General features: G+C 41.0%; 1 protein-coding gene across 5 annotated transcripts in view; it reads left to right on the forward strand.

Moving 5' to 3' along the window:
* DAB1 (DAB adaptor protein 1) overlaps nucleotides 1–15,229 on the forward strand; it is a 420,799-nt gene that overhangs the window by 128,579 nt on the left and 276,991 nt on the right. For all 5 annotated transcript variants that reach the window (XM_082415009.1, XM_082415011.1, XM_082415012.1 and 2 more), the window contains exon 2: nucleotides 6,281–6,483. In XM_082415009.1, coding sequence (XP_082271135.1) covers nucleotides 6,417–6,483 — 67 coding nt within the window. In that variant the 5' untranslated portion in view covers nucleotides 6,281–6,416. The remainder of the gene's footprint in view (nucleotides 1–6,280; nucleotides 6,484–15,229) is intronic.

The raw sequence follows: 15,229 nt of genomic DNA on the forward strand, positions 1-15,229 counted from the left end.
ATGGCTGCAAAATGTGATTTTATACTCTAGCACTTCCTCTGTATTTACCAGATAGTATCTGTTCTACTGTCAACAAGACAGCCTTCCCTTCTTCCCCCACTTGTTTACCTGTCTGTTTTCAGTAAGGATTCCCATTTTTTCAGTGGTTTATTATTTATTTACCTTCCTTAAATTATATTGGTGTTTAAGCTCTTTCAGAATTGGCCAGTGAGAGCTCCTCCAAGATGGCATCTATATCCTTGTGACATGCCCCTATCGTTGGTGCTGGTTTTGAGTACTTCATTACTTTCTGGAACAACAGGATATGTCGGGCTCATCTTATACCTGCCATGCCCCAGCTCTGGAATCACCCACTTCTCCAAGAAACCCTGGGTCCTTTTACTGAGGAGTGGTAATAGAAACCAAAATCTAGGTATTTAGGTGTCATGTTGTCATTGGGTTATCTTTGCTCCTTGACCTGCTCAGTGGACAGGGCTGGGAAGTCATATGCATATAAACACATGTGTACACATTCTCATATACAGATGCATGTATATTTTATAAACCACGAATTTACCCTGAAATCTCCAATTTCCTGTCTGTCCCACAGTTCTCTTTCCTGCCCTCCCCCTTTCCATATTTTAATGTCTCTTCTTGAATAGTGAGAATCTTGGCTCCCAAGAACGTTAGAGAATTTACTTCCTTGTCCAATCTTATAATACATCTAAAATAGTTTTATAATTGCTTTGCCCATAGCATTACCCAAAAAAGCCTACTAAAAAGAGTTTGAGGTTTGTTTTTAGCTCCCCCTGCCCCAATCCTGTTCAAGACCGAGTGTAAACAGTCAAATTGTGTTCGTAGCTATTCATATTAGTTCTTCTTCTCCTACCCTTTCAGTGATTGTGCATATGATGCTCCTCTGAAATACAGTTGGATTCATTTGTTTCCATCCACTTGCAGTTTTAGCATTTTCCCCACTTCCTATCCCTGTTAACTTAATTTTACTTTCTTCAGATATGTAGAGCATTAATAGGCTTACAAATTTGGAAACTAAACAAAAAGCTATACTCTGAGAAGTATCACCCTCTGCCTTGTCCTTCTACCTGGTCTGTCAGTCATTCTACGACCCATTCATGTAGAAAGACAGCTTCATTGTTTTCTGGTGTGTTTGTCCTGTTTCTTTTTGTAAAGATAAGCAGTTAAGTCTCCTCCTTTCTTACATGAAACTAGCATGCTGTAGATTGAGCTGGGCTTCCTAAGTGCCCAGATTTCATTGATCTTCCAAATCTTACACACTTGGTGGTGGTCTTCCTATTTTACTGATGTGGAAACTAAGACCCCTGGTCTGTACTATTGCAAACCTTTTTGCCTTGTTTATAAATGGCCTGTTTTCAGTGCTTTGTAGTTTGAATGAAGCTGATTAAGATGCCCTAAATTATGAAACATCAGGTAGTAGCACATACAATTTTTAATCCATAAAATTGCTGCCACTGAAACCCAAAGTCCTGTTTCTGGGAAGTATACCTCTTCATCTGGGTGTTAAGGCTGGATTGTCCCTTTAGCCTGGAATTTCAATGTCCTTAGCATATCACACAAGGCTTAAATCAGGGTGTGGCACCTGGCTGGGAGGGTTGTTTTTGACTTTTTGTTTTTTCTTTTTAAAATTGAGGTGAAATTTACATAACATAAAATTAACCGTTTTCATATGTATAATTCAGTGGCATTTATTATATTCATGATGTTGTTCAACCATCACCACCATCTAGTTCCAAAACATTTTCATCTCCTCCAGAAGAGACCCTGTAACCATTGAAGAGTCGTTCCCCACTCCCTGGCTTCCCCCAGCACCTGACAACCACTGATCTACTTTCTATCTCTATGGATTTATTTATTTTTGGGTATTTTGGAGGTAAATGGAATCACACACTAAGTGACCTTTTGTGTTTAACTTCTTTCACTTGGCATGTTGTTTGCCAGGTTCATCCACCTTGTAGCATGTATCAATCCTTCATTCCATTTTATGGTTGAATAATATTCCATTGTATGGTTACACCACATTTTGTTTATCCATTCCCCAGCTAATGGACCTCCAGGGGGATTGTGAGTGAAGTTGGGGAGAAGAGAGGCTTGTACCCTGCCTTGTGCTGTGCTGCCTACTAGCCACGTGACCATGAACGAGCTACAAAACTGGCTTGTGCCTCCCTTTCCTCATTTGTCAAATGAACATAATAATAATATCTAACTCTTCAAGTGACTGAAGGATTGGCTAAGATAATATGTGAAAAGTTCATAGTATAGTACCTGGCAAATAATGGGCCTTCATAAACATTAGCTATTTTACCGTAGGATCGTCTGAGCGTGGGTGGGGAGGAGAGAGAACACAAAGGTGAGTTATAGTAGGTGTTTTACCATGCATTTGTTCTGTTGTAGCTGCTCAAACCTTTGTGCTTTGTTTAAAAATGAAAAGGCCTATCTGTTTTCTCTGCTTTGTGGTTTGGTGTTTTTGCCCCTCCCCCACTCCCTACCCCACCCCATCACTGAACGTGGGATTTTACATTTAGAAGCAGTTCAGTAGACAGAATGTCTGTAGTGGAATGTTACATAATTCACTTTTAGATTTGAAGAGCTCATTATAAAAAACCTGACACACTTCAGGAATATTAAATTACTGCAGATTGTGTGGAGCAAAGAAACATTATTGAAGCATTTCAGAATTCTAGGCGAGCCTGAATTTAACTGATAGGGTTTCACAGCTTTTACTGGGGAAAAATGATTTGAGTTGTCACATGGTTTCTGGCCCTAGAGGACTTTAATCTCCTTAATTACAAAGAAACGAATTTCCTAAATAATTTGGAGCTACTTCACAGCATTTGCTCAACCTCTGGCTTTTGGAAAATTAAAGGGGATGCCAGGGTCCTGGTCGTGGAATGTTCTCTCCGTACTGTAGCTTCCTTATGCAAGTTTTTATTAGAGATGATGCTGGTTTCCTTTCTTTATTGATATGGAGATGTACTTCAGGAATTCACAAGTAATGCTTATAACACTTGAACACAATCACATTTTGTCAAACAAGTGACACTGAAGATGCCCACAGAGTAGGGAGAGGTTCTTTATTGTGGCTTACAAAGTCGAAGGAAAGAAAATGGCCCAAATCCAATCCAGTTTTATACATCGACTTCAAGAGTGCTTGAAATGGTGTAAAACCCATATTTCAGTTCATTTCGGTGTTTATGGATTAGGTACCTACTGTGTGCAAGACCAGCATCATGGAAATATCTTAGCTTCTACCATTTCCTACAATTTGTCCTTAGAGAGCAGACTTAACCTGCCTTAGTTTCCTCCTCTGTGAAAGGATAATAATATGAGGCTGTGTTTTGACCTTGTATTCCTGTGTTTGTAACACAGGAAACTATTAGAGCCTAATATTTATTAAGTGCTTGCCAGGAGATGTGCCCAGACACCCTTCCAAGCATGTCACATGTGTGATCACAATTTCCACAGCCACTCCATGAAGTTGATACTGTTATCCGCATTGTAAAGGTATAGAAACTGAGGCAAAGAGGGGTTGCATAGCTTCCTCAATATCACATTGCTTGTAAATGGCTCAAACTACGAAGTTGGCCAAGAATCAGATCATAACACAAGTAAGGAGAGATTCTGTTACCCAGTCCAAGCTCGTACTGCTCGCTGCACGACAGGCCAGTAAATTGAGAGATGAGGTCTTGGGGCAAGGGATAGTGACTTTATTTGGAAAGCCAACAGACTGAGAAGATGGTGGACTAATGTCCCAAAGAACCATCTTCCCTGAGTTAGAATTCAGGCTTCTTTTATACTAGAAGGGGAGGGGGTGTGGCTGGTTGTTACAAACTTCTGGGTGTTTTAATCCTTTGTTCTTGCAGCTGTCCTTGTAACTCAGGTCAGGATGTTCCTGTAAACCTCCAACAAGGCAAATGTTATTCTCTGTTGTGCAACTTTTTATCTCTGTATGAATGGAAAAGTGTTATACCTTTAAAGGTCAGAGCCTTGAGAATGGCCTATCCTGTATATTTCAGGCTAAGACAACATTCTTAGCTTGTAGCAAATGCAATAGAGTACAAAGGTTAAAGTAAGAGAAACAGATCCAATATGGAGTCAGATTTGTTCTTCCCTATTACAGTTCCATTTAATGGAGGGATCAGAAAATCTTTCTGCCTAAGATACCTCTTTGAACTGAACCTTGAGAATGTCAGCAGAATTGAAAAGAAAAATTCCATAGAAAGGTAACAGCACAAGGGAGAATTGGGAAGATGGGAAAGCGTGTCACCTCCCTACTAGACTTAATGCGTCCTTTTTTAAATTTTGGTTGTTAATTTCAAGCCTCCTTGGACATGCTGGTCCTTCTGCCTGAGACAACCATTTATTCCTTTATTACACATGCATGTATTGAGTACCCATTGGTCCTTTCCCTTATCATCCATGTGACAGAGGCATCATTCTTCAAGATCAGACAGTGGAGAGCTTCTTCTCTGTGAAGCTTCATTGATTCTTTCAAGCAAAGGTGAAAGCTTGCTCCTTTGTAACCCAGTATGCCCAGTTTTTGTCTGTTTTCATTCTGGTCACGTGTATTGCAATCCCCTACATGACTGGCACCTCTGCTAGACTGAATTTCTTTGAGGACAGGAATCAGACTTTGACCCTGTACTCTTGGCCTGCATGGTTGTACAGTACACGTCTATTGACATGAATGAGGCAGCACTCGCACCTGGCCTGTTGTAGGTTCTTAGTAGATATTTGTTGCGATGAAATGACTAGTATTATTAATAAAATTAATTATCTCTTTATATGACCAAGTTTTGTGACTCTGTCATCTCTCATGGAATGTTGTCTTTTGAGGGCAAGAGGTTAGGAAGGGGGCGAGGGCTTAGTGGCATGGTGCAGATAGATGGCACAAAAGTGGCCGGAAAAGTTCTCATTTTCAACATATGGTTTCCTGGACCCCATTCTAGGAAGATAATTTTCCATTTTCTTTAGTTGTAGCCTTAGATCCTCTACTTTAAGTACCTTCATTCAGGGCCAGTGTCCTCCTAAAAAATAGTTTGTAAAACAGTTTGTTAAAAGCAAACAAAGAAAGCAGATATCTTTGGATAAGGTGTGAGTTTCCCCATATTTAAGCCTTACTACAATTTATGTGGCTTTTATATTAGCCTTTCTAGTTAAGCCATCTTTAATTGGCATGATTAAGAGATTTTGGTCATTATTCTTTTTGAGCTGAAACTGGCGTTCAAGGTCAGCCTTTTCAGATGAAAAGTTCTAGATCTGTGGCATGAGCTAAGAATTGGCTACACAGTTTGAAGATCCATTTCCAGTAGCTTTATCTTAATATTCTTTAAAAATGGATAACTCCTGAAATGTTTATTTTCAACTGAACTCTCACATATAGCTATCAGAGAGACGGTCCCTGGGAAAGATTGTTGACTTGACACTGGGAATACATTTATTCAATTTAAATGAAATCAAATGAGATAACGTATGTGAAGCAGGAGCTGAGGGCATAGTATATAGTAAATGTATAGTAAATACTGGCTGTAATTGAAGTGGTATTATCATCATTATTATCTCTTCCCAGCACAGTGTCTGAACTTAACAGTACCTAGTAGTGTGCAAGGCATATTTATTAAAGAAAGAAGGGATGAAATGTGTGTCTGCCTGCCTCTTTCCTTTTCTTTTCCTCCCCACGTTAAATGCTTGTCTGCTCTTATAGCTGCGGGAAAAGCTGACATAAAAATGGGCTTGCTGGAAAGTTTCTCAGCCCCGTTTGTCACCTCACCCTTGGAGCCCAGTTGTATGTCAACTCCGCGTTCCCTCTGATGCCTGCTAGTGAGGGACAGGCCACAGGTCACTTCCCTATGATCTGCTTTAGCTGCCAAAGCACTAGTCAAGCTTGGCTGATGTATGGGTGCCTAGTTGTTGGAAATGTCTCCATGGGGCTGCTCAGGAAATATGCCTGTGCTGTATTTTCTGGGTGGCATCTACTGCTTGACAATAAGAAACATGGAAAATAAAGAATTGAGTTTTGCTTCTCTTGAAAATCCAGAGTTTTAAAGATCTGTTTTGCATTACCTATTGTGAGTTTTGCAGATAAGGCCTCTAATTCTCTTTGTTGTATGAACTCTGTTGATGGCTTAATGAAACCATGTGAACAGTTTCTACATGGAGACCAAGGTTTTCCTGTTTTTGTATGTTTGACAGTTCCTTTCTGCCCTCCTAATTTCTAACTTCACCAGGGTGGTGATTCTGAATGATCTCTTCCCTTGATTTGCAGCGCTCGAAAGGAGTGAGTGAAATGTGCAGCTCGGGGTGTCATTTCTGAAGGCGGGGGTCGTTTTCTGGGAGAGGAGTCCTCAATGCGCCTGGCCGAGGCCCGGGATCTGTGTGAAGAGGACTAAGGATTTAGTAGGATGTCAACTGAGACAGAACCTCAAGTAGCTGTGAAAACCAGCGCCAAGAAAGACTCCAGAAAGAAAGGTAGGGCCCAATCTGTTCCTTTCCTAATGGCTACCTGTTGTACAGGAATGAGTGTTTCTGTCTCTGGAACGGGTATTTGGTGCTGTCTTTGTGATTGCATATATTTTTAAATAATCACCAACGTTATTTGGTGTTTTTTGTATTCACGGTATCATATTTTAATGGCTCGTCCTTATTCTCTGGGTAAAATCCAAAATTCTTTTCATAATATGCAAACAGAGCCCTTCTTGACCTGACTTCTACCCATCCCTCCAGCAACATCTCTGCCCAAATCTGGGCTGCATCCCCACCCAACCCTGTTTGCCCTCCAGGCATTCTGTGTCTTGTAGTTCACCTTTGCATATACCAGTGATTCGCAAACTCCAGCCACACAAAAAGCACCTAGAAGGCTTGTTACAACACAGATTGCTGAGCCTCGTCCCCAGAGTTTTTGGTTCCCTAGCCCTGGGGTGGGGCCCAGGCTGCGTTTATAGCAAGTTCTCAGATGATGCTGATGTTGGTTTGAGAACCCCTGGGCTGTCGCTTCAGCCGGAAGTACTTTTGTCGCTCTCCACTTTTTCTTAACACCGACTCCTACTTATTCTTCAGATTTGAGCTTAGTGGGGCCTCCTGGAGGGCCTTTCCTTACTCCCCACATTGGGTTATTTGCTTTTGTTTGTTTTGTTTCATTAGCACTTTGTTAGTAGCTCACTTTCTTAGAAACACCCTGGTTTTTTTTTTCCCCCTTTGTCAGCTATACTATACAGTCCTTCAGAGCTGGATCCCTTGTTCACCCTTTTAACTCCCAGCAACTGGAAAGTGTTTGACACAGAGGAGGCACATAGGTATTTGGTAGAGAAGACTGGCATGCATAGTGTGATAATAAAATAATTCTATCACTGTTCACGATTTTTGGAGAATTTGTTCCTATGGCTTTATGACCACGTCTTTCGTTAAGTTTGTCTCCTTGTTGGAATTAGATGTAAGCACCTTGTTGCTCTGTGTGTGTGGGGGTGTGTGTGTGTATGTGTGGTGTGTGGCGTGTGTTTTCTCCCTGTGGTTTCAGTTCTTTCCCTCCCCTGTCTTTAAAACTGCGTGGACGAGGATTAATACAGCTCTCCTTCAGGTCTTGAAATCTGTCAATATGGGCCTGCAAACAGGATGCCATTGGTTGCTTTGTATAGGCAGTGATTTGTCTGAGACGTTGCTGTGCCTGCCCAGTCATGTCTTCTGATGGCATTTGTCTGATACTCCATAGGAAGCAAGGGACATAAATGTAATACATATGCAGCTCTTGGACAGCCAGAACCCCAGGAAGGACTATAAATTTTGCTTTAGATGTTGATTTGAAGCACAAATATTTTGGAAGCAGTCTATTTTATCCCCTGAAACCTAATGTAAACCTTGTTTCTTATGCATCATGGAATAAGAATAATAGAAAGAAGGCAAGTGTGTGAGAGAACAGGTCTTGGGAGAACTGCTACATGGGGGAAAAAAAAAAAAAAAGATTGCAGAGCCCAGTATGTACTAGAATTCAAATGCTTTTTCACTGGAAACTGACAAGTTATATTTTTGCTTCAAATTTAACCTTTCCACTAAACTTGTGCTCTTGAATGCTTAATGCATTAAAAATTGTACTTAGTGCATATCTTTTCATTCTTAATTTGAACATGCAAAACCAGAAGCATTCTAAAGAGAGGATTCCGATTTTTCAGAACATTGGCTTAGTTGAGAACTTGGAATGGGACGGTGAAGGTGACCTTTTTAGATCCTCCTCACCTTCACGTGCTTAGTAGCTCTAAAATCAGCACAGCACCTATGCAAGGAGTGTCCTCTAGTGAATGGCTAATACCATAAAGTCTGGGCAGGCAGACCTGGTTTCAGATTCTGGCTATATCACTTCCTAACTGTGTGACCTTAGAATGTTACTTCACCTCTCTGAGCCTCGTTTCCTTTCCCATAAAATGAAGATGTAATATTACAGAGCTCAAAGGCTCACTAGGAAGATTAACTGAAATAAGGCAAATGTAACAGTATAGAACTTGGCATATGTTAAAAACTCAACAAAGTTTATACGTGTTCCTCTCTTCCTCTTCCCCCTTCCCCCTCCTTCTCTTCTCCTTACTTCTTCTCGTCCCCTTCATTCACTGTCATCTTTCTCTATCTTTCCCACCTCTCCCGTCTTTGTCCTATTTCTCTTCTCCCTTTTTCACTCCATCCTCCTTCTCTTCCTCTTCTTCATCAGCATCATCACATTGTTTTCTCTTACCTACGGGGATCTTAAAAAGTATACAGCTGATTTGTCCCAGAGCAAGATTTTACAATTGTTTGTAATTATGCAACAGTGACAAATAGTTTTTTTTCTTGATACCCTTGTCTGGACCAAGGCAGCAGGAAATCACACACGTACATTAAGAAGAGAGAACGAGAATGTGCTGGTAACGGGATTAATTCATTTCCTGTTCTTTAGTTTTGGCTATGGGATAGTAAGTATTCCATTAAACAAATGTTGCTAGCTGGGTGAAAATAAGTAGAACTTTAAAAGGAAAGAAGCAGTTTATATATTGATCTTGAATCTTGAATTTAATAGCCTTACTAAACTCTTTTGCTAATACTTTCTCTAACCCCTCTTTGATTTTCTATTGAGGTAATATATAACCTCATAAGTAAGTTTCTGGCTTCCTCTTCAATCCTTAAGTACTTGTTCTTTTTTTTATCTTATTCCGTTGGTTGGATCTGTCAATATAATATCTAGTAGAGAGAAGGTATCCTTAACTTTTACTTAAATTAATGGAAATGCCTTAAGTTACCTGTAAGTGTGATATTTAAGTATTTACTAAATATTCTTTATTAGTTTGCCTTCATTTCTCATTTCTAGGAATTATTTTTTTTAAATCCTGAATTTTCATGTTGAATTTTATCATATGCTTTTTCTATATTTATTTCAATGATTATACATATATTTCCTCTTTTAGTTTAAAACCAATAATAAGTCATGGATTTCACTGATAGATTTTCTGATCTTCATTTCTGTTTATGATGTCTTATTTTCTATACCCTGTGGATTTAATTTGGTATTTTACTTAGTTTTTTTCTATCTATATTCATCAGCAAGATTGGTATATATTTTTCTTTTCTTGAACAATCTTTGTGCCTGATATAGGTCAAAGTTGTTAACCTCATATAATGATTTTGGTGGTAAGGAAATAATAATTTTAGACTTCTTTATGAAAAAATATATTTTTTAGTAATTCCATTAGACTTTTAAGAAGTTATATATGCTTATTACTGAAAATTAGAAAAGACAAAGTAAGCATGCATAATCCTAAAAATTAAAAATAACTTTTATTAACATTCTAACTTACTTCCTTCTGGACTGACTTTCCAGGATAATATGAGATTATACTGTTCATACAATTTTACATCCTGCTTTGTCATTTGACATTCTGTCATAAATACATTTCTCATATTGCTACCTGATATTACAGTATAGTAAAGTTTTTTCTTCTCTTGGCAAGATTTAGGTGGTTCCTGGAGCAGATATTTTATTTCCTAAAAAAAAATACCTGACAATGTAAGGCATCTATCATGAAAAAGAGCGGCAAAAAGAAAGTTAAGAAGCCCTTTCTAATTCCTCACAAACCTATCACTCCAGTTCTTTAACCCAGGCTGTTGAAAGCAAGTCAGACAGATTCAAAAACAAGTCACACAGGAGCATATTTCACCACAAAATGAGTTTCTAGACAGGCCAAGTATGAGATGTAACTAGAGTATTCACAATTCAAATAAGGAGGGGATGAAAGTAGTGAGAAATAAAGTTGTTTTCTTCATTTCATTTTTCTTGGATTGTGTCACTACACATACAGCTTGTCAGACGGTACCTATTCTAGGAGTGGAATTTGATGGAGGACTGGAGGAAGAGAATGTGTATTTTCAGGTTCGTTACCTGCCATCGAAGGGGGACGATCAGTTGACGCAATCTGTGGTAATCCTGGCATTAGGACACCCAGTAGAAGACTGTGGTAGAGGAACGGGTCCCAGGATGAGCAGACACAGACATTTCTGGGGATAGTGCCTGGAGTTTTGCAGGCAGTGCCATCTGGCAGCTTGGTGTCATGGAAAGAGCACTGACTTTGGAGTCAGACAGACCTGGTTTTTAATTTCTAACTCTTGTTCTTATCTGCTGTGTAACCAGAGATGGGTCATTTAGCCTCTTTGACCCTTGTCTTTAAGGGTGTGTGATGTGTGTGTGTGTGTGTGTGTGTGGTGTATTACTACTCTGCTTGTTATAAGAAAGGCGAGAGAGATTATCTTGGGTAAAGGACCAGCTTGGGATCTGCAACATGGCAGTGGTGTGGGTAACGTTAGCTTTTCTGTCCTCTTCCTTCTGAGATCGTGGTTCAGTATTTTCTCCTTATTTTCTAGAAATACCTGGAAATAAACTTATTCACTTTCCTTATATTTATATTAGAACTCATTAGTGAACAAAAACAACAAGGCACTGACAATCTTTCCTCCCAGAAAGACTGGACTCCAAGAATCAAGGCCCTGATGGAATCCAGGAGAAATTGGTGGTCACATGGCAGACTCCTTAGCTCTGGAGCCACATTGAACTGAGTTTGAACCCTGGCTGTGTGCCTCAGTAGCTGTGCAAACTTTGGGGAGGTTTCTTAGGAAATTCTGGTCAATTGTGATAAGGAATTGTTTCAGGAATCCCATGTTCAGGGTCCTGATCCCTCAACTGGTCAGTGAGCCCTGGGAAAGAACTCTGTTAATAATAACTGGCTTACCACTTAGGAGCTGATAAACTGCTATCGTATTTATTATCCCATTGGGTCCTTAGGACCCTGAGAGATTAATTTTTCAAAAACTCGTTTTACCTGGCCTTCAGTGCAGAGAGAGCTGCCTTTTCATTGCTTCTATCTGCTGCTTTTATCCTGCAGGGGAAGTAGACTTGGGGTCATCAAGACCTTGAATTTGGGTTCATAAGCCAGGTCCCCACCCTCTAGTTGTTCACCTTCAGGCAAGTCACCTCCACGCCTTGAGCTTTAGTTTCCTCAGGCACCCAGTGGATGTACAACTTACATTTGCTCGGCCATATTTGGAATGTAGGATAGGCATTCATTAAGTAGTTATTTTGTCTACAAATGTTTATCCAGCCCCAGCCGGGAGCCCTGCAGGAGCTCTGTGTTCTGCTGGGGAGAGAAACACCAGGGAAGGAGATTCTGACTTTAGCCAGTCAATAGAGTCCAAGAATTTCCACCTGAGGGGCGGCCCTTCTGATTTGTGTAGGTCTCATCCTTCCTGAAAACATTTTTTTTTTCCACTTGGCTACTTTTATTCATTTTAGTGAATAAAATTCATGCTAATTTATTCTGTGACTACTCATAAATTTTATGTTTTGTTTTTACTCCAAATTTATATTTATTAATTAAAATCTTGCTTTTTTTATCATAAGAAAGAAAACTCTTATGGAAACTCTTTTCACTGCTTTCCTGACCCAAAGCAAGTGGATTTTCAACTTAATAAATACAAGTAACACAATACTCTGAATGTCTGCATACATTGAAACATGAATAGCTTCTCTAGAAGTACTGAAAGGTTAGAAGGAATTAGTGTTTGGGGGGCTAGAAGAGCCTCTTTTTCGAGATGAGTTCGTAAGAGAAGAATGACTTGCCCACGGTTTTTCAGTTGGTTAGTGGTAGAGCCAGAGCTGGAACCCAGAAATGAATCCCCGGATGGTGTTGCTTGAGCTTATAGGTTCTCAATAACTTATCTTTTTCGGATTAAGCCCAAGGTGTGTTTGCTCCATCTTCTTTACATTGAAGACTCCTGGAAGAGCTCATGCTTTAGAATCGATAGACTGAAGTTTGCGTCAAGGCTCAGCACATTTTCTACGGGTGTATCTCAAGCTAGCTACTTAATCTTTCCAAGCCTCAGTTCCTTCATCTGTAAATTGGAGGTAATAGGACCTATCTCAAAGTGTTGTAATGAACACTACATGAGTCAAAAATATAAAACAGCTAACACAGTTCTCTGTACACAGACTCAAGATTAGGAAATTCTCCCTTTCCCTTCTGGCCCCCCCAGCTGCCTACCTGAAAGGCAGCACTTTTCTTAGTGCCAGAGGATATAAAGAAGGGTAGAAGGTACCCTTTTCTCCAGAGGTGCATGGGGTAGTCGGGCAGTGACAAAAAAGTACTGGTCCATCTTCAAAAGGATGCTTGTTGCAAGAATAACTGGGAAGGTGGACAGGAAATACAAAGGAAAGTAGACCACGTTGTCAAGCTACATTCATTAATAACCATCATTTACTGCATGCTTCCTGCATGCTAGCCATTTTAGATAAATTGTCCCTAATGAGCCCAAATCTTACATTGCCCATGAAACACATAAGAAAATAACATCCAGAGAGATCAAGAGACTTGCCCCAGGTCACGTGGCTTGTCTGCATGGGCTGGAAAGCACTAAGTTTGTCCGATGTGAAAGCTGGTGCCCTCTTCCCTGAATGCATGCTATGGGTTTGCCCTGTGCCTTGATGGGGGGTTGGGAAATGTGAAAAGGGGCTATACTCTTTTTAGGAGGGGGTGGGCATGGAAACAGATCAGCCGCCTCATGTAAATTTATGGCACTGTTCTGCCTTGTCAAGGTTTTGGATCTTGGTAAGCTAATGGCTCTCTACTGACTCTGTGATTTGCAGGCTTCGGAAATTCAAGATCAAGGACTTAATAGCAAGACAACATAAATTTCTCTGGAGCTGGTCCATGAAACTCTTGGGCTGAAGGGTTTGAGAGTGAGGGAATACCGTTTTGGGTCTAGAAGTCTAGTTTTTATGGAAAGACTGACTGCCGGATCACGTTACATGTGGTGGGGAGAGACTTCTGTATTCTCCATGAGCACGTGGCCTTGAACTTATTACAGAACACCTCACTCCTTGCGGTCGTTCCCTGAAGACAAACTCGCTTCTGGTTTTCATTGGTGACTTCGTTCTAACTAGTTTCCTTACAAGAAGTCAGGCTTTCTTCAAACCCTCCTGCACACCTCCTCTCCTCCTTGAACATATTTCGTAACACCAGCAGCACGCCGCAGAGGGCAACCCAGCAAGCCAGCCTTCTGCGATCTGGTCCCTGCCGCTCTTTCTGTCCCTTTGCCTCTCTGCACCCTGACCCACCCTGAGCTCGGGTCCCAGGACACACCTCTGCGACTTTGGCGCGTGCTGCTCCCGCGCTTGGGTCATGTTTCTCACCCTGTTCACTGGGCTGCCTCCTGCTCATCCCTCAGAACCCAGCAGCCATTTGACGGAGACTTCATCCTTGATCATTTGAGCTCCCAAGTGCCCTCGATGAATTAATTAATAATATTAGCCCCTGCAACCTCCTAAATATCTCCCAAAGCACTCATTCTCTCTCTCCCTGCTGCCCCTCTCCTCAAGATAGTTCAGGCTACCTTCATCTGGCACCCAGATCATCCTAGCAGCCTCTTGAGCAGTCCTCAGGTTTTCGGAATCATCGGTCTCCAAGCTGTCCCTGACACTGCTCACTAATGGGAAGATCCCATCAGGTGCGACCTTTGCTTCAGACTCTTCCGTGAACGGGCCCCACTGCCCGCAGGATGAAGTCCGCGTGGCTTATCGGGGCTTCAAGGAGGCCCTGCCTGGCGTGACCCCTCCTTATCTTTCCAGTCACATCCCTCACCGCTCTTCCAGAATGATACTCCACTCCCTGACTCAACTGAATTCATTTCATTCCCCTGATCCTACCATGTTGTTGTTCACATTTGGAATGTTGCAAATGTTTTTTCTTCTTCCAGGAATAGTACTTTAAAAAAAAAAAAATCTCTTCAAAGCCAACTCCAATTTTGCTTTAGTTTCAAGTTAGATATTTCTTTCCCCAGAAATGCTCTGGGGACCGATTGCAACCCAACCAACGTGATCCCCAGCTGTGGTCATGACCAGTCTGTGTGCTCTCAAAGCACCTCACTTTGCCCATCTTAATACATTATTTTATTGATAATTGTCTTTTTTGTTTCCCTTTATCACTCATTAGGCTGGGAGCTCTGTGAGTGCCGGGACTGTGTCTGGCTTCACTTCTACCACTAAGCACAATGTTGGGAGATGTAGGTGTGCAGCCATGTTTGTTGAATGAATGAGTGAATGAATGAACTTATGACTGAGAAAGCCTCACGTGACTGGATTTGTGAGGGCTCCTATAGCAAGCACCCTGCACTTATTCAAACATCACACCTGCCACATTTTTCCTATGCTTTTTGCTTATTTCTCTGTCTCTGCCAATAACTATGAGTTCCCAGCACAGCACTCGGAACATGGTTGGTATTCACTAAATGCTTGTTGAATTAATTATCATAAAGTGTGAGGGAGAATGATTTGCACAAGGAGAAAGGAAATTTAAAACCACAAACATCTCCCCTAAGAGCTGGCTCTAGAGATTCTTATTACGTGGCATTGAAAATTCCTCGCATTCAGTGAACTACCTCTCCTTTTGCGATGTGTGTCCAGTCACATCTGGCGCTATAATTCAGCGTGATATGGGCCACATTGGTAGTAAGAGCTATAAGATTTGCCATATTAGCTCATCCCACTGCTTCATTAAACTCAGTGTGCTGCCCCTGGCCATGGCTGGGCTTGAATTTAGATGTTTGGAAGAACAAAGCCCTTCATATTAGCCCTCCGAGTCCTGTGAGTCAGGTAGGGGTACACTCCTTCCCAGCATCCTAGGGTCACCTTTGCAGATAATCAGTAAGTGGCCCA

The sequence above is a fragment of the Balaenoptera physalus genome (assembly GCF_965194825.1).
Source record: "Balaenoptera physalus genome assembly, chromosome: 1".
Classification (NCBI taxonomy): Eukaryota; Metazoa; Chordata; class Mammalia; order Artiodactyla; family Balaenopteridae; genus Balaenoptera; species Balaenoptera physalus.